The sequence below is a fragment of the Gopherus flavomarginatus genome, chromosome 6 (genome assembly GCF_025201925.1).
Source record: "Gopherus flavomarginatus isolate rGopFla2 chromosome 6, rGopFla2.mat.asm, whole genome shotgun sequence".
In the NCBI taxonomy this organism is placed as follows: domain Eukaryota; kingdom Metazoa; phylum Chordata; order Testudines; family Testudinidae; genus Gopherus; species Gopherus flavomarginatus.
The window spans coordinates 37,191,622-37,215,928 of NC_066622.1; the positions used below are offsets into that span (position 1 = coordinate 37,191,622).

The 24,307-nt window shown below is 41.4% G+C and overlaps 1 protein-coding gene across 3 annotated transcripts in view; it reads left to right on the plus strand.

Annotated features, from left to right (window-relative positions):
• Nucleotides 1-24,307, plus strand: part of IQSEC1 (IQ motif and Sec7 domain ArfGEF 1) — a 737,615-nt gene that overhangs the window by 675,714 nt on the left and 37,594 nt on the right. For all 3 annotated transcript variants that reach the window (XM_050957734.1, XM_050957735.1, XM_050957733.1), the window contains exons 6-9: nt 10,158-10,319; nt 16,363-16,485; nt 17,360-17,526; nt 23,236-23,375. In XM_050957734.1, coding sequence (XP_050813691.1) covers nt 10,158-10,319; nt 16,363-16,485; nt 17,360-17,526; nt 23,236-23,375 — 592 coding nt within the window. The remainder of the gene's footprint in view (nt 1-10,157; nt 10,320-16,362; nt 16,486-17,359; nt 17,527-23,235; nt 23,376-24,307) is intronic.

Sequence of the window (24,307 nt, forward strand, 5' to 3'; positions counted from 1 at the left end):
AAAAACGGAACAGTTCTCATAGCTAGCAGCTTTTGCATCACATGCTGTAAAGTGCTGTTTGTGATAAACAGAACTTCTCAACAAATCTAAACAAATGTCAACATGTTATGTGAACCTCTACTGAATTTACACTTTCAATGGTGCAAACTGATCTTGTTGAATAAAAAGATTTTTATCATCTGGCATTTTGAAAATGCATTAAAAGACCTTTTGGATTTTTTAACTACATCAATTAAAAACCAACTACTGGCTAGGGGACAGAAGACAACAATGACAGATTGCATGACTTTGTTTTTCTTCTTTTTAAGCTGTAATTAAATGACTGTGCAGCAGAATTCCAGCCCGTTCATAGTTTAACTCTTGGAATGTTTGTTCTTTGTAAGAGTCTATTTTCCATACGTTGTGTGGTGCAACATATGTTAATCAGTTCTTGTAAAGCTTGCATTACTCTCTCCACTTGCTCATCTATTTCTCCTCCACACACATCACCTTGGGACCTCTTGGTTTTCAGTCAGAGTTCCCTGTTCAATACAAGCTCTGAAGCAAAATAGAACAATCCCTAATTGGTTGGGTTTTTGTTTGTTTGATAAGTCAAACTGCTTGAAAAATAAATGAGCACAGTTTGCACCTTTTTTAGAAACTGATTGTTTTGAACTATTTTACTTCCATTAAGAATGTATTTACTAACTTTTTAAGTATGATTTGGTCTAGAAGTGGAAGCCTAAACCTCAAGAAACAGCAAAATACTGGTCTGCTCATGTAGTTACACTATTACAGGTTCCCAGACTTTTCATTTCCACATTTATTGGAGGGTAGAATTATCAAAACAGCATCAGGAATTTTCATACCCACCAAAAACCATCTTGACTACAAATACAAGTCAATCCTGTTTCGGTTCTGCTTAGGCAGAGGTCTAGGTGGCCTCTGTTCTGAGTTGCTCCATATTTGAGGGGAAAGTAATAAACTTGGTTACAATTAAAAACAACAAAAAACAGTAGTAGCTCCACCTATCCAACACAGCTATTGCTGTCAGCAATAGGATTCTTTCTTCCTTATAACAGGGTTGACAGCAGCTTTATTTTATTTTATTTTTTTGCTGTCTCTCGGTCTATGTCTACATTAGAGACCTTTACAGCGGCACAGCTGTACCGTTGCAGCTGTGTCGCTCTAAGGTCTCCTGTATATCTATGCTGACAGGAGAGAGAGTCTCCTGCCAGCTTTGGGCTGTCCACACTGGTGCTTCTGTCGGTGTAACTATCTTGGTCAGGGGTGGGTGTTTTTCCCCCTACACCCCTGCCCGACAAAAGTTTTACCAGCAAAAGCGCTCATATAGATATAGCCTCATTCAGAAAAGCCAGGAGGCCGACTACCTTTCAATGATGGTGTGTGTGTGTGTGTGTGTGTGTGTGTGTGTGTATATACACACACACACAAACACACACACACACACACACACACACACAGAAATACCAGTTGTAGGGCCTGAGATCAGAGCCCTTGGTATGTCTCAGACAGGCCCTTTTCTCCTACTTACTAAACTTGAAATCTGTAAATAGGAACGTTTGGGGAAAAGGCGAGAGGATGGCTTTAAATTCCATTGAAATACATTGGACTAAGTCGATGCTGGAGGGATAGAGAGGGGAAATCATTTGTTTTGTATTAGAAGAGGGGCAGGGCATCTTCCTGTGTGCCTTTTACTTTACTCATTGTTAACTTTTACAGGAAGGTTGGGTAGGGACCACTTCTAAAATTCCAGAATTCTTTCTTCAAGTCATAAAATGCCCAGTTAAGTCTCTTCCTGTCAAATAGGGTAACTTTTTTTTTTTCTAGTTAAGCCATTTAAAAAGAAGAAAGAAGAGAAAAATATCTGAATAACTGATTCTTCCCTCTAGCTCAAAATATGACGGAGGAATATGAGTCTTCGTGCCCCTCAAAGGAAGCTTTCCTGAGAGATCTTAATTCAAATTAAATTAATGTCTGATTTAAAATATGAGTTAGAGCAGGTCTTCCTAAGGAAACCTTTCCAGATGACAATAAAAAGAGGCTGAAACTGTTCAGCACTATCTTGATTACAGAAAGTGTAATTTGGGGTAAGAAACATTCTCTTCCCCAGGTTTAATACATGAATAGGGATGGATACTTAGTATTTATATAGCACTTCAGGCATTCAAGGCACTGTGCAATCCTCAACATACTTTGCTATCCAAGACATTTAATAGTAGTACCGATATATCTATTTGAGAAAACTGAGAAACAGAGTGGTTAAGTGACTTACCCAAAGCCATGCAGCAAGTCAGTGACAGAGGAGTAAGAATTACAATTCAGGTGCTCCAGGCTTCTAGACTTGTGTTCTGCCCATTAGGCAAGACTGTCCACTGTTACTTTGGACAAGTTACCAAAGGACCAAGTTGAGCCTTGGGTTCCAGCTTAAAAGCAATTCTGCCAGTGTTGCTTGCTTCAAGAAGTCCGTTATTCCCATTAAAAGTATTTTCTGATCATTTGAAGACAGATAAAAGGGATATAAAAGAAAGAGTTTGAATTCTGCTCCCAGGAGGTAGGAGCAGTTCTGAATGTACCGTTAAATTCTGGAGTCCTGGAGTTTGGCACTGATTACTTGAACTGAATGGAGTTTTCTTCTGAGTTATCACCGATGTCACCAAAGTAGAATTTATCCCCAAAAACCTTAGTACAAGAGACGCAATTACATTTAAAAAACCCCTACTAAGATAAACAAGGATGTTATGAAATGCCTGGAACTTTTAGCAGACTTTTTTTCATCAAGCACTAATATTGATAGAGTCCAGGGGTAGGCAACGTATGGCACATGTGCTGAAAGCAGCACACAAGCTGATTTTCAGTGTCGCTTACACTGCTCGGGTCCTGACCACCAGTCTTTGGCTCTGCATTTTAATTTAATTTTAAATGAAGCTTCTTAAACACTTTAAAAAAAGTATTTATTTTACATACAAAATAGTTTAGTTTTATATACTTATAGAAAGAGACCTTCTTAAAATGTATTACTGGCATGCAAAACCTTAAATCAGAGTGAATAAATGAAAATTCGGCACACCACTTCTGAAAGGTTGCCAACCCCTGATATAGTCCGAATTTTTTGAAACACCTAGTATTCCCTGAAGAAAACTTTAGCTCTGCTCACCAATAACCAATTGTTATGTGTAACAAAAGTTATTGACTTTTTAATCAAGGTTCTTTTTTGGAAAATTTGGCTTTTTGGAGAGGATTTATAGGCTAACATAAAGCTTTAATGGACTTTTTAAAACTCAAGGCTTCTTTTTTTCCCCGAGAAAGAAGAAAAAAAAAACCACTTTCCTAATCTCCCGACACCACTTTTTCAAATGATTCAGAAAGTGAGAACAAGTATTCGCATGGCACTGTTGTAGCTCACATCACACGATATTTACGTGCCAGATACACTAAAGATTCATATGTCCCTTCATGCTTCAGCCACCATTCCAGAGGACATGCTTCCATGCTGATGATGCTTGTTAAAAAAAATAATAATAATGTGTTAATTAAATTTGTGACTGAACTCCTTGGGGGAGAATTGTATGTCTCCTGTTCTGTTTTACCCGCATTCTGCCAAATATTTCATGTTATAGCAGTCTCAGATGATGACCCAACACATGTTCATTTTAAGAACACTTTCACAGTAGATTTGACAAAACACAAAGAAGGTACCAATGTGAGATTTCTAAGGATAGATACAGCACTCGACCCAAGGTTTAAGAATCTGAAGTGCCTTCCAAAATCTGAGAGGGATGAGAGTGGAGCATGGTTTCAAATGTCTTCAGAGAGCAACACTCAGACGCAGAAACTACAGAACCCAAACCACCAAAAAAGAAAATCAACCTTCTGCTGGTGGCATCTGACTCAGATGATGAACATGAACATTCATCAGTCTGCTCTGCTTTGGATCGTTATCGAGCAGAACCCATAATCAGCGTGGACACGTCTTCTGGAATGGTGGTTGAAGCACGAAGGGACATATGAATCCTTAGCGCATCTGGCACGTAAATATCTTGCAATGTCGGCTACAACAGTGCCATGCAAACACCTGTTCTCACTTTCAGGTTACGTTGTAAATAAGAAGCAGGCAGCATTATCTCCTGCAAATTGTAACCAAACTTGTTTGTCTGAGCAATTAGCTGAAGTAGGACAGAGTGGACTTGTAGGCTCTAAAGTTTTACACTGTTTTGTTTTTGAGTGCAGTTATGTAACAAAAAAAAATCTACATGTGTAAGTTACACTATCACGATAAAGAGATTGCACTACAGTTCTTGTATAGGTGAATTGAAAAATACTATCTTTTGTTTATAATTTTTACAGTGAAAATATTTGTAATAAAAATAAATATGAAGTGAGTACTGTACACTTTGTTTTCTGTGTTCTAACTGAAATTAATATATTTGACAATGTAGAAAACATCCAAAAATATTTAAACAAATGGTATTCTATCATTGTTTAACAGTGTGATTAATTGCGGTTAATTTTTTAAATCGCAGCTAATTTTTTTAATCACTTGACAGCCCTGTTTATCACCCTTTATAACAACCTTTTAGGTACTTGAAGGTAGTATCATGTCCTCCTTCAGTCTTCTCTTCTCCGAACTAAACTAAACAATCCCAGTTGTTTCAATCCCTTCTTATTGGTCATGTTACATAGGACCTGTCATCATTTTTGTTGCTCTCCTTTGGAGGTCATCCAGTTTGTCCACATCTTTCTCAAAAGTGTGCTGCCCAGCAGCAGATAAAATACTCCAATTGAGGCATCATCAGTGCTGAGCTGAGTGGAAAAATTACTACTTATGTCTTGCTTAGAAGACTTGCTAATACATCCCGAAGTGGTGATTGCTTTTTTGCATCAGTATTACATTTTGACTTGTATTTAGTTTGTGGTCAACTATAACCTCCAGATCTTTTTCTGCAGTTCTCCTACCTAGACAGTCATTTCCCATTTTGTGTTTATGTAATTGATTATTCCTTCCTAAGTGTAGTATTTTTGCATTTGTCCTTATTGAATTTCATCCTATTTACTTTAGACCATTTCTCCAGTTTTCAAAATCATTATAGATTCTAATCCTGTCCTCCAAAGTGCTTGCAAGCCCTCATAGCTTGGTATCCTCTGCAACCATTTATAAGTGTACTCCGTATGCCATTATCCAAGCATAATCTTGTTACCTTATCAAAGAACGAGGTAGGTTAGCTTGATGTAATTTGTTCTTGGCAAATCCATGTTGACTGTTACACATTACCTTCTTATATTCCGGGTGCTTACAAACTGATTGATTATTTGAACCTTTATCTTTCTGGGTACTGATGTTAAACTGACTAGTCTATAATTCCCTCGGTTGTCATTTCCCCCCCTTTTTTTATAGATTTTCTTCTTCCCAGTTCTCTGGGATCTCTCCAGTCTTTTATGAGTTCTTAAAGATAATCACTAATGGTGCAGAGATCTCTTCAGCCAGTTTCTTCATTATTTTGGGATGTATTTCATTAGACCCTGCCTACTTGAAGACATCTAACTTGTAATTCTTAACTTGTTCTTCCCGTATTTTAGCCTTTGACCCTACCTATCTCATTCATACTTATGTTCCCTATGTTAGTCACCCAATCACTGCTAACCTTTTTGCTGAAAACTGAAACAAAAAAGGCATTTAACACTTCAGCCACTGCTGCCTTTTCTGTTATTGTCTTTGTCTCCTCACTGTGTAATAGGCCTACCCTGTCCTTGGTCTTTCTCTTGCTTCTAATGTATTTGTACAATATTTTCTTGTTACCCTTTATGTCTTTAGCTAGTTTCTCATTTTGTGTCTTGGTCTTTCTGATTTTGTTCCTATTCATCCTTTGTCATTGGATCTAGTTTTCACTTTTTGCGTAACTCTTTTTTGAATTTCAGGTAATTGAAAATCTCCTGGTTATACCAGGATGGTCTCTTGCCATAATTCCTATCTTTCCTGCACACTGAGATAGTTTGCCCTTACTAATGTCTCTTTAAAAACTGCCAACTCTCCTGAACTCTTTTTTCCCTTAGGCATGCTTCCCAAGGGATCTTACCCAGTGATGAGCTGCCAAAATGTTAATAACCAGTTCCCTATTGGGTCTTTGGTGGCACTTTGGCGGTGAGTCTTTCAGTGCTGCCGAAGACCCGGAGTGAGTGAACAACCTGCCGCCGAAGTGCTGCTGACAACCCAATAGGGAACCAGTTATTAAGCACTGCTTGGTGAGTACAAGCCCAACCGTCCCCCCCTCCCAATTGCCTCAACCCCATCCACCACCGCCCTGACAGACCCCTGGAACTCCCACACCTATCCAACCCCCCATTTCCCGTCCCCTGACCACTCCCCTAACCGCTCCCTGTCCCTTATCCATCCCCTCCTCCCAGCCCCGACCCGGCCCCATTACCATGCTGCTCAGGGCAGCATGTATGGATGCCATGCAACCCGCTGGAGCTCGCAGCCCCACTCCCTTACCATGCTGTTCAAAGCAGCAGTAGCTGCAGAGCTGCCCAGGAGCGGTCCAGAGCGCTGGCGATGGGCTCTGCGAGAGGGGGAAGGGGCCAGGGGAGCCTCCCCAGCCGGGAGTTCAGGTGGGCTAGGCAGGACAGTCCCACGGGCTGGAGTTTGCCCACCCCTTTAACAACCGGTTCTAAACCAGCTTCTGAATTTAACAACCAGTTCCAGCTCACCACTGATCTTACCTACCAGCCCTCTGAGTTTGCGGAAGTCTGCCTTCTTAAAGCCCATTGTCTTTATTCTGCTTTTTCCCTTCCACCATGCTTTAGTATCACGAACTCTGTCATTTCATGATCACTTGCACCCAAACTGCCTTGCACCATCACATTCTCAACTAGTTTCTCCCTATTTGTCAGAATCAAATCTGGAAAACCCTTTTCCTCAGTAGAATCAAGGAAGTGATCATCCATAGCCCATTGCTGCGCTTGGAGTGCATGTATGGGTGTGTATATGCTCCAGCACGAAGTACTCTCTGTGTTAAGTATCTGTCATCAGAAGGTAAATTAAAGGATTTTCACTACGATTGTGGCCACTGGTCTGAAAATGTGTTAGTTACATATCAAAGTTAAAAGATACCAAAAGTGAAGATAATACTGAAGTTAGGAGAATCTCTTTCTTCATTAGACCATTAATTTGATTGTAATTAGGCTGTTACTAACTTTTTTCTGTTTTAATCTTTTATAAACTTGCTTTATTAGTCCTATTTGCCTCTGCTAGAAGAGTAAATGAACTGTTCGTTCTGTTTGCAGACATCTGTTTGTTGTTGATTTATGATAAAGTAGATGTTTTAACTTTTTCCAGAATCCTCCTTAAAATCAGCATCCATTGTCAATCTAGAAATTTCACATCCATCTCTTTGCCCTAAACTTAGATAGAAAAAATATTATGGCTCCTTATTGCTATAACCAGTTTTACAATTGTACGTGGATCACATGTTTTTACTCTTTGGTGCACTAAAGCATCATCTGTGTGAAATAAGTAGTTGACAGGTATCACTATAACAAAATGCCAGAGTATTTCGGACTAACTGGTGGTCTCAGCAGATGAGGCCAGGAATTAGTGGGAAATAGCAGAGAAGGTAGTTTTGGCCTCTATCTTAGAGGTGGCTTCTCCAAGTTTGAGTTGAATCATATTGGTGCATCATTTTGATGAAGCTAACACTACTGCCACCAATACTGTATTGTCATGTGGGTAAATGGCGGCCCTTGTTCTGGGCTCCCAGTCCGAAGCTTTTCACAAGCAGTATTTTCATTTCATACTTTTTATAACCAAATGGAATTTTCTTTTTCAAAAGATTTGATTGCTTGACTCACTGCTGATATTTCACTAAGGCATTAAGAAAGGGCAAAATGCCTCCTGCTTCAAATAGCTGTGTAGAATTTGTAGGTCAGTTTTGGAGGCTTTTATCCAGTGTCTGTTAAAGTGATTTCATGTTCCCAGACAAAAAGAAAAGCTTCTGTGAAGAGCAAGACCCTCAGCTGGTGCAAAGTGGTGTAGTTCCATAAGATCTGGCCCAAAATCTCTAAGGCAGCCCCATAGACTCAACACCTTTACACCTTGAATTAGAGCCTTTATGCTGTAGGTCTCTAATCTTTATAACCGTCTCTTCTTTTCTTTTGCATTTTTTTAAATCATGGTTCATTTTACTTATAACCATGAGTTTGTGGTTTTGAATATTGTATAAGCAGAAAGGAAAATTCCTGTGTAAATTTTCCTACGTGTAAATGGGGGTTCCAGGACTGTGGATAGATGCCCCTGCTATTCTTTTCATGATCATATTAACATTTAATTTTTGGTTTGGGGTTTTTCTTTGAGGGGGGAAGGAGGAAGGCAGGTAAAGTTAAGATTAGCCTAGGAAAAAATATCCAGTATCTTCTCAATCTGCAGAAGATATAGTCTCTGGTGGATGGGAGAAGTCTTTCTTTTTTGATTGGTCCTTTGTTTTCCTTGCTTAGCATCTGCTAGAATGGAAAGTTCATGAGTTCATTTCACTGCAAATGCTGTGCAGAAACTCAGTTCATTAGTAGGGAAAATTTTCTGTCCTAGATTTTGTATGTGTGTGTGTGTTGTGAAACTAGAAGTTCAGGGAGATCCAGAATTCTGAAGTATGATTCAAGAATATAAGAATACAGCTCTTAAATATTTTTCGTCTGATGAAATAATCTCTTTTGGACTAGGGGAGGATTATTTTACAAGTTTGTCCTCGTGGGGTAACTGCATACACTACTTCTTTGGCTTCAAATGAAAAGAGCCATCAAACTTGATTTAAGAGATTGTAAAACAGAAGTTTTTGAGACTTCTACATATTAATGAAATATATATATTTTTCTGATCTGCCTAACACTTAGTTGGGCATCAAATGTGTAATAGTGTAATGTCACAGAGCATGGGAACTGAATGCTGGGTTATTTGGTAATGTTATTTTCAGCGTTTAAAAAAAATGGTGAGGAAAGGGTTGTATGATCATCCTTGTATAAAAATAGCAGGGTCACCTTGTTCTTTGAAATTGATTTCACTAGCATTAAGAAATGCAATATCCTTCAGCTCATCTGGAAAGCTGAAAACTGTTCATTTTTACAAGTGTCCATTGTGTCCTAATTTTTATAAAATAGAGAAGGCGATGAAACTACTGGAGCTGTGAAAGTATTGCATTACAAACTGTGGACGTCCACTGGGTAGCAGCGCTGGAAACATAACCTACTGTTTGTGCTGTGAGCAGGACTTTGTCATTTAAAATGCGAGCAAAAATATATGACTGCCTAAGACACAGATTTATAGCAGGAAATCCTCACCATTTAATATGTTTGTCAGAAAAATAGCTGCGTACTTTTTTTTATTTTTGTGGAATCTGAAATCATGCAGAGCTAAATTTGGAGGTGTAGAAAGGAGTGTAAATTACACAGAATTAAATGATTGTGAAGGAATTGGAATCTAATAGAGTCAAAGCTGTTGTGATGTATATTTCAAGAAGCTGGAAGAAGTTGTAAATTAAAGGAGGGGGTTACCCCTTCTTTGATTTATGTCTTCTCCCACCTTTGTAGTAGTTGCATTTTCTGTTGCTCTTCTCTTCTTGTCCTTCAGCTTGTGAGATGCACCATTTTAGATGCCTTTTACTTTCTGCGTAATCTGGGATTTAGATATGTTAGTTAGATTTTTTTTGTTTTGTAATTGTTTTCAGAGGACATGGCACTCTCTCATTGATAGCACAAGATGTCTTCAGTTTAGTATCTGATGTTGATGGTCATTCTAGACCTTGTCTTATGGTGTATCAAGTTCCATAGTATGTCTGAGGCCTCTTACGTGGTGTGATTGGATAGCCTAGTTCCTGGAAAGATCAGGGAGAAGGGTCAACTTAGTTTAGATGAGTACTGCAGAAATGCAGTTGGGGAGATTTTTTAGTGCCTCTTCACCATGAAGATCCATTTAAAAGCAAATACACTATTAAAACTAAAACCACTCTATGGGTTTTACAATATGACTACATTTATCTTAAACCTACAGCAGTCCGCCTTCTAACTCAGCCAGTCTAATGTTACTTATGGACAGATGAGATTTGGGGAAAAACTCAAATGCATATGGGAATGAAGGAAATGAAATAACTGGTTTTATGTTTGTTTCTCCCTAGAAAACCTGAAAAAGGAGTCCAGTACCTAATTGAAAGAGGTTTCGTGCCAGACACTCCAGTTGGTGTCGCCCATTTTCTCCTGCAAAGGAAAGGACTAAGCAGACAGATGATTGGAGAGTTTTTGGGCAACCGACAGAAGCAGTTCAACCGAGATGTATTGGAGTGAGTAGCGTGTGAGGGGATGGGATGGAGCACTCAAGTATTCACGTGTGCTCTGTGGGACACTTAAAGAGGCTAATGCTCACAGAATATTTTGTGCGTGGAATGAAAGTGTTTTCAGAGAAAAAACTGCCAGAATGTAAGGATTAACAAAACAGGCAAAAATAAATATTCTTCCTTACTTGCCAGCCGTGCTAACATTTCTCAACAAAACTGATCAAGTAGGACGCTTATAAGGATTTATATACATTATAGAATTCATGTTTACTCTAAATTTGTTGTAATTTCACTGGGGAGGACTGTCTATTAATTTTGAGACCGTTTTCCTTCCTCAAGCTCTGAAATAATTTACTGTGTGAAATTAAAAAAAAAATTTAAAAAATTATATGCTACACGACACTTCATCAGTAAAGGAACGTGAAATAACCATTACTATTTCATAGATACACAGGCACTTCTTGTGCTGGCACTTGTCTAATAAGGGTGTCTGAGAACCAGTTTCTTGGAAAGGATCAGATAAAAACCTATTTCAAAAGGAAAGCAAAAGTGGAGCAGTAAATTGCACTCATCAATAGTTTGGTTAAGGTTTTTCAAATAGTGTCTGTTAAGGATGGAGGTTGCTTTTGTTTATTTTAAGTGATTTTGATATTTCATTTAGCAGCGATTCTTTCAAGACCTGTGTGGATGACTCACTCACCTAACAAAGCTTGTCGCATCTCACCCCAGATTTATTGTCTTGTGCATATGTGACTTGCATGAAGAATTGCTACTTACTGCACAAACAGCCAGCTAGATGTTTAACAGGCTATGTAACTGCATAGAGTACATGGGGTGGGAGGGGGAAGAAATACCCTTTTCCCAGTGTAAAAAGACAAAACAAAAATTATAAGCCCACAGTTGTGGCCAAGACCACGGCAAAAAATTGCTGAGATTTGCATAGAAATAGCGCTTATTGAGAACTGAATGTTTGTTTTTCCTGGCTTTAGGGCCTATGGGGGATTTTAAGTTTAAAAATGATTGGAAAATCACTTTCTGAACCTGGTCAACAGAGGCTTAATTCAGCCCGCAGGGAAAATCTTCCCTTGAGTTTACTGGAGATGAATCCAGCCCTAGGAGCCCCACTCAGCATTGCTAATTCACTAACCTCTTGTAATGTTATCCCAAGTCTCATGATAGTCAGTATTTCTTTTTAAGCCAAGCTCCAGGAGCCATGTGATTACATGAGAACCTGGGCATTCATTTTTTAAAATAAGTTTCTAGCCCTAATCACTACAGAGAAAATCCCGAACACGTGACCCCCCTAAAGCCATAAAAACCAGAAAGCAAAGTAAAAGAACCTCCAAAGTATAATTTTTTTAAATCTCATGATTTTTAAGCCATTTTCATAATTTTGGAGATCTGAGTCATGATTTTGGAAAGCCTGGGGTTGGCAGTGCTGCTGCTTTGTAGTATCGTTGCTTACCTAAATGTGGGATGGATCCGTGGAGACCTCTTGTGTTGCACAATACCACATGATGTGGGCAGATTACTGCACATGAACTCTTCCAGTTGCCCATGAAGGTATCGTTGATGTCATCAGCTGACCCAGAACCTGGTACTGTAGGCATAGGCCAGTTGTCCCTAATGGTTAATGTATCTCTAACTCCGTCCTGCCACACCCACCTCGATGAATCATGGACTCTGAAGCCAAAATGGGATTGTATGATCGGGAACATCAGTCACAGGCAGTTTGTTTTTTTTCTCTAAAGCGTGGAAGTTAAATGCACTATGGCAGTGCACAATTTCATGCACCCAAATGAAGCAAATGAAAATGAGGTTCCCACACCAGCTTTTCACTAGGCCTTGTTTCAAATAGATAGTATTTTTTTTCTTACTAAATGTGTAGCTTGATCTGTTACTGTGTGTTGTACACAATGTATAAGATTTACAATGCTGTTGCTGTTAGAACCTCTGTGTCTCAACCGTGCATGCTGAACAGTGTATTAGTATAATGTATTTTCATTTATACACACATCATAGACCTTTGCTTAGAGGAGCCTTTTATTTGTAAACCTTATGGTTCAAGAGCTGCATCTTTACTGTACAAACAGCAGGAGAAGGTAACTAAATAGGGAATGTGGGTTCTACACAAAGGTATGCAGTGAAGTTTAGTGACTTGCCCTAAAGAAGTAATAGATTTCAGTTCACTTCACAAGGGAAGGGATACCTCAGTGGTTTGAGCATTGGCCTGCTAAACCCAGGATTGTGAGTTCAATCCTTGAGGGGCCACTTAGGGATCTGGGGTAAAAGTTGATTCTGCTAGTGAAGGCAGGGGGCTGGACTTGACAACCTTTCAAGGTCTCTTCCAGCTCTAGGAGATTAGTATATCTCCAGTTATAAATTCAACAGTTCAGCCAATCAGGCTGGCTATTCAGCAGGCCCATTCTAATCATTCCCTGGATCTGTGCCACTATTAGACTGGGGTGAAGATTTTCCAAGGAAGGCATATTGTCTAATGATCAAAGTAAACTATGATGAGCAAGGAAGAGGCTGGATTCTAACCTAAAATGAGTCACTGATTCACTGTGTGATCTTGGGCAAATCATTTAATCTCACTGTGCTTTGGGCGACATAGCAGAAAATTGGGTAAGAATCTCATTGATAGCCAGATGGCGTATGTTTGATGAGATTTCCTGGATGGGTAAATTGCCAAAAAGGACATCCACCTGCCTATGACCTTCTGACTGTATTTTTGCTGCAGTTAATCTGTTCTTAAAATAACCTGCCCCAGTCATGTTAAGAAAAAAAATTCTGAGGCAGCCCCAAGATAGCGTAATTGACTCGCATATAGCACTGTGAGCGTTGGCAGCAAAAAAGTACAACCGTTTTAACCAAGCTGACCTGCTATTAGGGATGGTCACATGCATTCTTTGTTGCGCTACAACAAAACAGTGACTGTTTTTTCCATCTCTGATAAAGATGTGCTATCACACTTAAAATTATATATTAAAAAAATCATACTTGAAATACGATTCCATTCCTTGATTCTCATAACAGCTAAGGTAGTAAAAATAATTTTAAACATTTAGTTACTTTCCATGATTGATGCTTTTATTTTGTGTGCTTGATTATATATTTCATTTGTCATCACGGTGCACTTCCTGGTTCTCATACATGAGCATAAACATGCAAATATTGCATGGGAACATTTAATTGTTTTAAAATGTCTTCACCATGCAATTTTGAAAACCTCCAAGAAAACAATCTACATTTCATGCTCTGGACTGGATCATTGCCATTCTTCAGCTGCTTTGCGGTGTGCCATAATTGGCTATCTGGGGATTCCCCTAATGTCATGGTCTCCCTGGGTGGCATAGAGTTGACATAATGTCTTGATGCTATACCCCTTGCCAGGATATGAGGTGTGTCAAGGGGCCTGGCTAGAGCACTGCAGTATGGCAGGGATCCTTGGCTGCTAAAGTACCCCGTGGTGGCCGTAAGGACACCTTTCTCCCTCCTGCCATGCCATACCAGCACAGCTGAGGATCTGGCTCTCTGTCCGCCCATGTACTTTCTTTTAACAAATGGGATTTGTATTAAAAAAACCAAATGTCTAGCAGTGTGAGTGAATACTTAGATAAAAGTCACAGCATCCAAGTGACATGTGGAAAACATGGTGTTGTGTATAACAACCTCCTCCTTTCAGTTAATTCCATTACAGAATTCTTCATAAAACTTCAAGACCATTGTGCTCTCCCCAGCAGTACAGTAGGGAGCTAAACCTCAGAGGCAATTGTGGTGTTACACTGATGCGAAAAGCAACTGAGCGGGTTGTTCCTTTGTACCCTCCTTTCTCCACTCTGCATAAAGTCTGCAAAGAAACAGCAGACAGGGAATAGGCACTAGGAAGAAGCCATACTAAGTGACATGTCATCCTCCACACACACAACCCACAAAAATGTAAGAAGACCTGGAGTAAAGATCACAGGAAGCGAATGCTGATTGAAGTTAGTACTTGCAGTTATGAGATCTAGCCACTGGCAGCATAGCTACTGTCTCTCTTGCTGATGAGAGGATGTTGGAAGGAATGATGGAGGAAGCTTTCCATTGTACTGCTAGCCAAGGATACTTGGAGACCCAGATACCCCTAATATCTTCACTTCCCACTTTATTTGACTCTACCACCGCTGATCCAGGTGCCTGCAGTTCCAACCCTTTAAAAAAAAATAAAAAAAGTTCTCCAGTGTTGAAGAGACAGTGATGTTCCAAACATCTAGAGTTTACAATAGTGGTTCTGTTGTGTTTGTGGAATCAACATTGTCCTTATAGGGATGAACCTGGAGGAGTGCACAGCTCTTTTGTTTTTCTCCTTGCTCTTTTGCACAGAAGGAAAGCATATGGGCTGAAGTCATTAAAAGGCTTTGGAATTAAACTGTGGTAGCACAGTGCTTCATCCTTCAAGAGAAAAGTGTATGCTAGTCTATCACCGTACAGCAGTACATTTAATAACAAGCCTTTTAACCTGGATCATACTTTATTATGGTAGCATCTGCATTACGGTGCTATAACTTGCAGTGATTCATGCTTTTTTATTAAAACCTAAAAGCCAAGTTAGAATAAAAGGAACCAACGACTCTCTGATTTGAAAGTAGCCTTTAAACAAGGTGTTAGAGCAGGGGTGGGCAAACTTCTTGGCCCGAGGGCCACATCTGGGTATGGAAATTGTATAGTGGGCCATAAATTCTCACAAAATTGGGAATTGGGGTGTGGGAGGACTCCAGCTGGGGGTGGGGGCTCTGAAATGGGGCCAGAAATGAGGAGTTCAGAGTGCAGGAGGGGGCTCCAGTTTGGGACAGCAGGTTGGGGTATGTGGGGAGAGTGGGGGCTCTAGCTGGGGTGCAGGCTCTGGGGTGGGGCTGGAGATGAAGGGTTGGGGGTGAAGGAAGGTGCTCCGGGCTGGGACCGAGGGGTTCAGAGGGTGCGAGGGGGGTTGGGGTGTGGGAGGGGGTTGGGTGCAGGTTCTGGGCAGTGCTTATCTCAAGCAGCTCCTGGAAGCAGCAGCATGTCCTCCCTCTGGCTCCTATGCGGAGTCGTGGCTAGGCGGCTGTGCATGCTGCCCTATCCACGGGCGCTGCCCCTGCAGCTCCTGGCCAATGGGAGCTACGGGGCGGCACTTGAGGTGGGGGCAATGTGCTGAGTCCCCTGGCTGCCCCTACATATAAAAGCTAGAGTGGGGACATGGCTCTGCATGGCTCCCAGAAGCAGAGGCATGGCACATGTGGAGTGGGCAAGCCCCAGACCCTGATCCCCAGCGGGAGCTCAAGGGCTGAATTAAAATGTCTGGAGGGCCAGATGTGGCCCCTGGGCCATAGTTTGCCCACCCCTGTGTTAGAGTGATATAGTTTGATCAGTGATCATCCCATTTAAATAGTTCTCAGTAGTGTCTATCCCAAGCAAGAAGATATTTGCCTTGCTGAGCATGAGTAAACTGAAGGATGGGGTGAATGATGAGAGGAGATTTATTGCAAAAAAACCCAAAATGTCCCATAAAAATATCATGCAAAGCCAGAAAATTTACACTGCTGTTTACAAAAAAAAAAAATAAAAAAAAATCTTGCATCCACAGCCACTTGGTACAGTATATCCTATTTTCTGCAGCTGTTTGAGTCAGTATTTTAATCCATATGGCATCTTTTATTATTATTAGAGCTGCCTGGTGATAATTTGTTGATTTGAGAGCACAAGACTGATACTGATTCGTGACAGTGTGGAGTTTTTTACATTGATCAGCGTCCATCACATAGGCAGCTCTGCAATAAAGAATAATAATGGCTTGTTTACAGCTACTCTTCCCCCACCGGCCCACTCCCAACTGATCAATTTCTTACAATTCTCCTCTCACGCTTTCATGGACAATTACTGGTGTTCTGAGATGCATTTGTGGCTTTGTATTTTACTAGAACTGGGGGTAGCTGAAGCCACTAAGCTTTTTTTCCTATATAATGTATTTTGAATAAAATATATTGTTGGAAAGGCAAAGAACAAATGAGAATGTGTTTTGTCCTAGCTGCGTTGTGGACGAGATGGACTTCTCAGCAATGGAACTGGATGAAGCACTCAGGAAATTTCAGGCTCATATCCGTGTTCAAGGAGAAGCTCAGAAAGTAGAACGACTCATTGAAGCTTTTAGGTATGGCACTGAAATAAGTTGTCAGAGCACCTGACATGATCCAGCTGTCACATGTGAGACGAAGAGGTTGGGTAGAGTTAGGCTATTCCCTGCTTTATTAAGCTGCCTTTGAGAATAATCGGGGGGATTTATGCAGTTAAATGACGGAAGGTGTTTACTTTATACATTAAATATAAACTAAGGAAGTTTTGTGTGCCATTGTTAATGCATATTGTTCGTGTAATTATTTTTATTATGCATTTATATAATATAAGCTGTGCTTCTAAATAGAAAAATTCTCTCCAAAATCAGTTTGATTGGTAAGATTTTTTTTTTTTAAACTTCAGATATCTGTCCCTGAAAATTAACTCTTGTAATTTATGAGCTTGGTTTCTGTACCTTGAGGCATTGGACTTTGTTTACTTTTTACAGTATCTCCGTGTACTTTTTTTAACCTTTTGTTAAGTAGTTTAGCACAGTGGGGCAAAGAGCATTAATTTATGAAAACCCACACAAATGTTCTTTATTGTGGAAGGAAAAAATGTAAAGCATCTAAAATATAAATGTAAAAATCCTGGCCAGATCCTCAGCTGCTGTAAGCTGGTGTAGCTCCACTGACGTCAGCGGAATATCGAAGTTAATGAATTTACCTGAAATGAGGATCTGGCCTGGCCAATGAGTTTACTGGTTGTAAAATGGAAAACTTAAGCCTTTAGCATTCTAGGATGTTAGTTCTGAGAATGTGATTGGGCAGAGAAGTACTACAGAAAACTAAATGTGTATGAAGCATAAAGGATACCAAACTCGACATCTTGAATGTAACCATTCATTGATTTGGTTTTGGTCACACAGCATTTCTTAACTCTGGCTGACTTCCCCCCTTTGTTTCTTACAGCCAGCGATACTGTATCTGCAATCCCGGCGTTGTGAGACAGTTCCGAAATCCTGATACCATCTTCATCCTAGCTTTTGCAATCATATTGTTAAACACAGACATGTATAGCCCAAATGTGAAACCAGAACGCAAGATGAAGCTTGAAGATTTTGTTAAGAATCTAAGGGGTGAGAAAATTTGAATGATTGTCAGCAGAGCTTTTTATTTTTTAGGGAAATTATCTTATATCTGATATAGCATATCTGAAGTAGGTTTGCTTTTAGGATGGCTAGGGAAATTATATATAAAAGTTTATTTATTTATATATGTGTGTGTGTGTGTGTGTGTGTGTGTGTATTATGTATATATTTCCCTAGTCATCCTAAAAGCCAACCTACTTCAGATACGATCTAAGACAAAGATAAAATATATAGAGCCTGCTTGTGATTTTACTTACATTGCTTTTACAGTGCTGTGAATATATTGACTTCAGCAATGTTATCCCTAAAATAATGTAAAAACAGAATTAGGTTTGTAATCCTTCATAATCCATATTCCATCATCATTGTAAAGAACTTCTATCCAGTCTTTTATTTCCAGCTCCCTTGAGATATGTTATAAGTATCTTCTATCTTGTATTCACGTCTCTGTAATGTGCCAATTTCCTGGATATAATTGAAGCTTGGCATGTTGGCACCCTTTGTGTACATCAGGTGGCAGCTCATAAAGTTTGTAATTTTACAAACATGAACGAGGCTGAATAAACCCTATGATATAGTAAAGTTGTCCAAAAAGTGAAATAAGGTACAAGAGATCAGTAGTGTTTAATGGATGATATAGCCAGTGTTTGTGAAGGGGGGACTACAGTGTGTAGACAGGGAGGGGTAACTACGTTGTAAGCCCACTAATGACTTCTGTACTCATACCTTTTTGTTAAGTGTTTCTGCCTCTGTTGACCAGTCCATCACCAAGACCACTGGTCCATGCTGCTGACAGAATTGCAGAAGTAGGACCTTTTGCAGCATTCTCCAAAACCTTGAGTTTTATTTTTAAAATGAAGTTTCTTTCACTGCCTCATTTCAAAGGAAACTTTCAGGATAAACTTTTCTGTGTGTTGCCAGACAGACAAGTTAGTCCTCCGTGAACCAAGAACTCTCCCACTCATTTTAAGGAGAGTTAATGTGGAAGCTGCATATCCATGATGATTATTCACGTTTTCAGAGATGGAAATTAACAACTTTGTTTTTTAGACCCATCCATCAAATGTTACCGTAGATAACTTTATGCTGTGAACACATAAATATGTATAAAAGTCTGGAAAATAACCAGTGTGCTGTACTGAAGGCCTTCTGAAATAAACAGAGGCTTTAACCCCCTCAGAAAAAGTCAGTTCTAACGCCCTTGTAAAATTCAAGTGGGAAGGGAACTGAAACCCAGCTAAGCCAATTGCATTGAATTCTGCATCTGTGTGGATGTGGAATCCCCATTCCGTGACTTGGAGAGTGATCTCCAGTCAAAAGACTTAATCTGTCCTCCAGCCTTTGGCACTCTGAAACCCACAATCAGATCCCACATCTTCCTGCTCTTCTGCTTTCCTGGTTCACCAAATCTGTATCCCATACCTCCCCATGTTATATGCTGGCTCCCTGCCAAGAAATGCAAAATCTTGTCCCATTCACCAGAGCGTGGCTTGTTAGAAAGAAATGCAATATTATTTTAAAATGTTTTAATTCCCTCTACGTTTTGCTTGCAAGTCCAGCTCCAGTACTGTCCTAAACTGTCTCTCTGTGCCACAGATAGAGAACCAGACTGTGCCTGTTAGACACAAGCCCAGCTACCCCCTACTCAGGCTTGAGTTGAACTCAGGAGGAGTGGACACACTGCAGCATGTATATGGGAAGTGTATGGCTCAGCATCCACAGTTCCATAGTGGCCAGCTCTGCTAGGGTGCCTGACCTTTTTCCTGTCCCACACCTTTTCAGGTTGTTTATGTCCCAGGGGGCACTAGGAGGGACTGTGATTATCTCTAGTCCTTGCATGAAGGGCACAATAAAGAGAAGGCTGCTTATGCTTACACTCCCCAACCTCAACTCCCATACAAGGGTCAGACACAGTCCAATCCATAGTGTTTCTTCTGCTTGGTAGCATTTGATTGTGACAGAGTGTGGGCTCAGTGCAGTAGCAGACTAGACACAGGAGCTACACGGCAGTAAGCACAAACATACTGGCTGTTAAAAAACAAAACCAAAAAAACACACACCTTTTCCTCCATAGCACAGAGTAGTTATCCGCATGGCAGGAAGAGGGCAGTGAAGTTCATTAGTGGCTACTGGCCAGACTTTGGCAACTGTCTGAATTATTCATATCTACAGATGCAGTTGGTTCATCTTCATGCTGATTAAGTCACGGATACTGATGCATTCTGGAATTTCAGATCTTGACAATGAAAGTGTCAGTTGTCCGTTTTGTTCCCTGTAAATCCGTATCACATGCTATCCTTGGCAGACATTTTAGTGTAAGGTGCAAGCTAAACAAGATTAAATTTAGTATTGTCATTTTAGCTAAAAGTCTACAAAAGAATAAGGTTGAAAATGGCCCAATACTTCTACCTTTTATAGTCCTTTAACAGCTATGTTCTTGACTGTTTTATCAGAGCTAGAGTGCTTCTAGAGGCTCCCTCTTACTGGATCCCTACTATCGCTTTTTATGTATAATTTTTGTCAGAGACAGGGGCGGCTCCAGGCCCCAGCACGCCAAGTGCATGCTTGGGGTGGCAAGCCGCGGGGGGGGCGCTCTGCCGGCACCACGAAGGCGACAGGCAGGCTGCCTGCGGAGGGTCCACTGGTCCCGTGGCTTCGGTGGACTTCCTGCAGCTGTGCCTGCGGAGTGTCTGCTGGTCCCGCGGCTTCGGCGGACTCCTGCAGGAGGTCCGCCGAAGCCGCAGGACCAGCGGACATAGGCGGCAGGTTATATGGGCTCGAGGCGCCCGGGCTCCAGGAATGTTCAGGACCGGGTGCCCTGCTCCAGCAATATTTGGAGCTGGGTCTCTCCCCTGGCCCTGCCTGGATCGGGCCCGGCCCTGGCCCCCAAGGGTCTCCTCCCACCGCCCCGCCCCTCCACATCCCTGCCTGGAGCGGGTCCCAGCCTCCGCCTTCCACCCCTCCCCCTGCGTCCCACCTCCGCCGTGTCCTTGCCTGTTCGTGCTGCCAGAGATCGGCTCCTGGCAGAACTGCTGTCTGCTGCCCCAGGGTCCTAGTGCCTGCTATCCACTAATGGCAAGGCAGGCTGCCCTTACCCTGAGCCTCTCCAACGCCCCAAACCCTCATCCTCAGCCCCAACCGTCATCCCCCTGCACCCTGATCCTCATCCCCAGTCAGAGCCCTCATCCCCCTGCACCCTAATCCTCTGCCCCAGCCAGAGCCCTCATCCTCCTGCACCCTAATCCTCAGCCCCAGCCAGAGCCCTCATGCCCCCACACCCTGATCCTCATCCCCAGCCAGAGCCCTAACCCCCCGCACCCTGATCCTCATCCCCAGCCAGAGCCCTCATCCCCCTGCAGCCTGATACTCTGCCTCAGCGTGCACCACCTCCCTCTTCCTACACCCCCACCCCCAGCCGAGCCTGCACCCAAACTCTGTCCCAAAGCCTGCACCCCTCACCCCCTCCTGCACACCCACCCCCTGCCCTAGCCCAGAGCCTGCACCCAGCACCCAAACTCCCTCCCAGAGCCTGCACCCCTCACCCCTTCCTACACCCCCACCACCAGCCCAGAGCCTGCACCCAAACTCCATCCCAAAGCCTGCAGCCCTCACCCCCTCCTGCATACTCATCCCGTGCCCCAGCCCAGAGCCTGCACCCACCACCCAAACTCCTTCCCAAAGCCTGCACCCCTCCTGCACCCTAATCCCCAGCCCAGGACCTGCACCCCAGACCTCGCCCCTGAAGCCCCGCCCAGAGCCTTAGGCAGGTGGAGGCGGAGTTTGAGGGGGAAGAGTTGGGGGGGCGGGTTCTGGGCACCACCAAAATTTCTACAAACTTGCCTCCCATGCCAGCGGACCCTCCGCAGGCAAACCACCGGAGGCAGCCTGCCTGCCGTGCTTGGAGCAGCAAAATCCCTAGAGCTGCCACTGCATAGAGAGCAGTTTAGTAGGCTATATTGTTCCTAACTTTTAATGAATGGGTCTTCAGCTGTGGTCTGTGGAGCATTTGCAGCTGCTCGCATGGTGCAAGCTCCCCCTTGCTGCCAGCTGCTAAGAAAAGATTAAATACTGTCATCAGGCTACTTATGTAAGCAATTGCTGTAGTTGCCACAGGGATGTTATGTGTTTGCAAATGGGAAAGAAGGTGATCATGAATGGAAGGGGAGATACCTGTTAAGATGTGGTCCAGCCTGTATTAAAGTGTTTGAGGTCCCCTGCTTTTAATCACTCACCAGATCTGATGTGCAAAAGGTCTATTTGGATTCTGTCCATGAAAGTTAGGAATTCAGGAGCAGCTTCCAGGATTCTGTCACACTTGTTAGAATACTCACAATAATTATTCAGTATTAAAAATTAAAACAGCATGATAACAAGACTGATGTGAACTAGTGTAAAATGCTCCTCTAGAGTAAACTGCATTCTCTTAAAAATTAATATTAAAACAAGAAATGATTAGCTAAAATTATTGTAATCATTTAACCAGCACACTTGTATGATAGGTGTCTAACGTCATTTCAAACTAGATAATAGTTATTAATTATGGTAAAAGATCTAGCAAATGAGATGGGTGAGAGAGAGAATAATGTGTATTATTAGTTTGATTTGTATAAGATATCTGGCTATGACAAATGAGAAGTTTTATTAAAAATGGGAGAGAAAAGTATTTGATCTGGGATGTGGGATTCAGAACTTCTGGTTCACTAGTTCAAATCCAGCTGAGGTCATTAGTGACCGAAAGTCACTAGAATGTGAAAACTGTTAAGTAACTTTTGTGAAATGAGTCAGATTCCCTGGGACTCTGTGTTGGTGCAACGGTTGACCTACCCAGGCAGGTCAGCTTGCAGAATGAGGGGCTCAGGGTGCTCATTCCCTTCCTGCCAGACAAGTGTCCACATCACCAAAACCACCACCACAATTCACATTGTTTGGTTGGCACCCTTGCTGGTAGCCTCCACAGAGAGGCCAAGGACTGAATGGACACAAAGACTGCACTCTCATTTTGCCTGTAGAGCAGGTCAGGCCTGAGGAGCATTGGTGAGGCAGATTGGAATGGTTGCACTGGTTCCACCCTATGCGATGCTGTTCTGGGGACAAAGGTAGAATTTAGTGTCCAAGAGCATTATCTGGTAACATTCATCTGCATTAAATTCACTTAAACTTTAAGACAGTGGGTTTTGTTTTTTGTTTTTGTTTTCATCTGTCTTAGTAGCTGTGAAGGTTTGCTTGGGGAATTACTCTTGTTGTGGGCAAATTTTGCTATAGTAATTTTAAAAAAAAATCAAAAGTATAATTGACAATTAAAATATTTCAATCGGTGGATGTATGGTGGCGATGAGGGGGTGAAAGGTAATACTTTATATTTTAATATAACAGTGTTTTCTTCTTCTGTAAGATTGGCAAAATGACAGTGAATAAGAAAAGGGCTTAGACTCTCTCAACTACTTGTTGGCTGGAAGATTATTTGACTATATTGGGTCATGGAACAGAATTACTTAGATTAGCAGGTATATCATCAATCCATATAAACAGGGCAACACCTTCTCTATGGTCAGTAAGGTAAACAAACAGTACATGTGTCTTTACCTTGTTCTTGCTAAGAAGCCCACTTTATTGAGTTGTAAGTGTGGAGAGGAGCCACTGTTTGCTAGTCAGGTCATTGTAAGTCAAAGTGGTAATGAGAGCTGTTGGTTTCTGCAGGCGTAGATGATGGTGAAGATATCCCACGAGAGATGCTGATTGGAATATACGAGCGAATCCGCAAACGGGAACTGAAGACAAACGAGGATCATGTATCCCAGGTCCAAAAGGTCGAAAAACTCATTGTAGGAAAGAAACCAGTAAGTTAATTTTGCACTGAAACTAAAGCTGATTATGCCATATGACTGAGAGTTGCAGAACCAGGGATACTCATACCTGAGGCTTTGTGTAAATATAAATTAGACTGGACAATGACTAAATATGGGAAGTATGTCAATGTAATAAAATTGCTACAAACATGGCCTTGTTTTCCTAACTTTCACTAAACAAGTGAACATTTCTCTGCACTCTAGCCTGGATGGTAGTGCGCATCTGTGCATGGTGAGGTTATGAATATTACATTTTTTTAAAATAAAGATGATAAAATATATCTGTCTTACCCACATATTCTCCCTGTTAGTTTCAGTCCTGAACTTTGGCTCTGAAATGTCTGCATTTTAATCATTTTCTGTGATTATATTTCAAAAGGACTGGAGCATGTTGCTGCAAAGTGATGTCTTATAAAGCTGAAATACATTTTTCTACCTTTAATTAAAGATTTTGGTGATGTCAGTATTTCCTCCTCCTTAAAACAGGCTGTACAAGGCAGTGTTTAAAAGAGAGGCGATCAGTTTTGGAGACTGATGTAATCCTGTGGTCTAAGAGCCAATCTGGGAACCAGGTTCTCTTGAGTTCTAATGCCTATTCTGACACTCGCTCCCTCCCTCTCTAGGCTTTTGCAATTCACTTAACTCCTCTTCCTCAGGTTCTCTAGCTGTAGGAACGGGATAATAATATTTACTTAGTTCACAAAAGTGCTGAGTATGATTCTGACTGTTTTGTACTTAGCCATTGATTTCTATCCAGGGATCTTGAAGTGCTTCACAATCATGAATTAATTTCTCTTCACAACATCCCTGTGTGGGGGAGAAGTATTTTTAATCCCCTTTTTAGAAATGAGGCAACTGAGGCACAGAAATTCATGTCAACATTTTCAAAAATGTCCACTAATTTGGGGTGCCTTGGTTTTTGG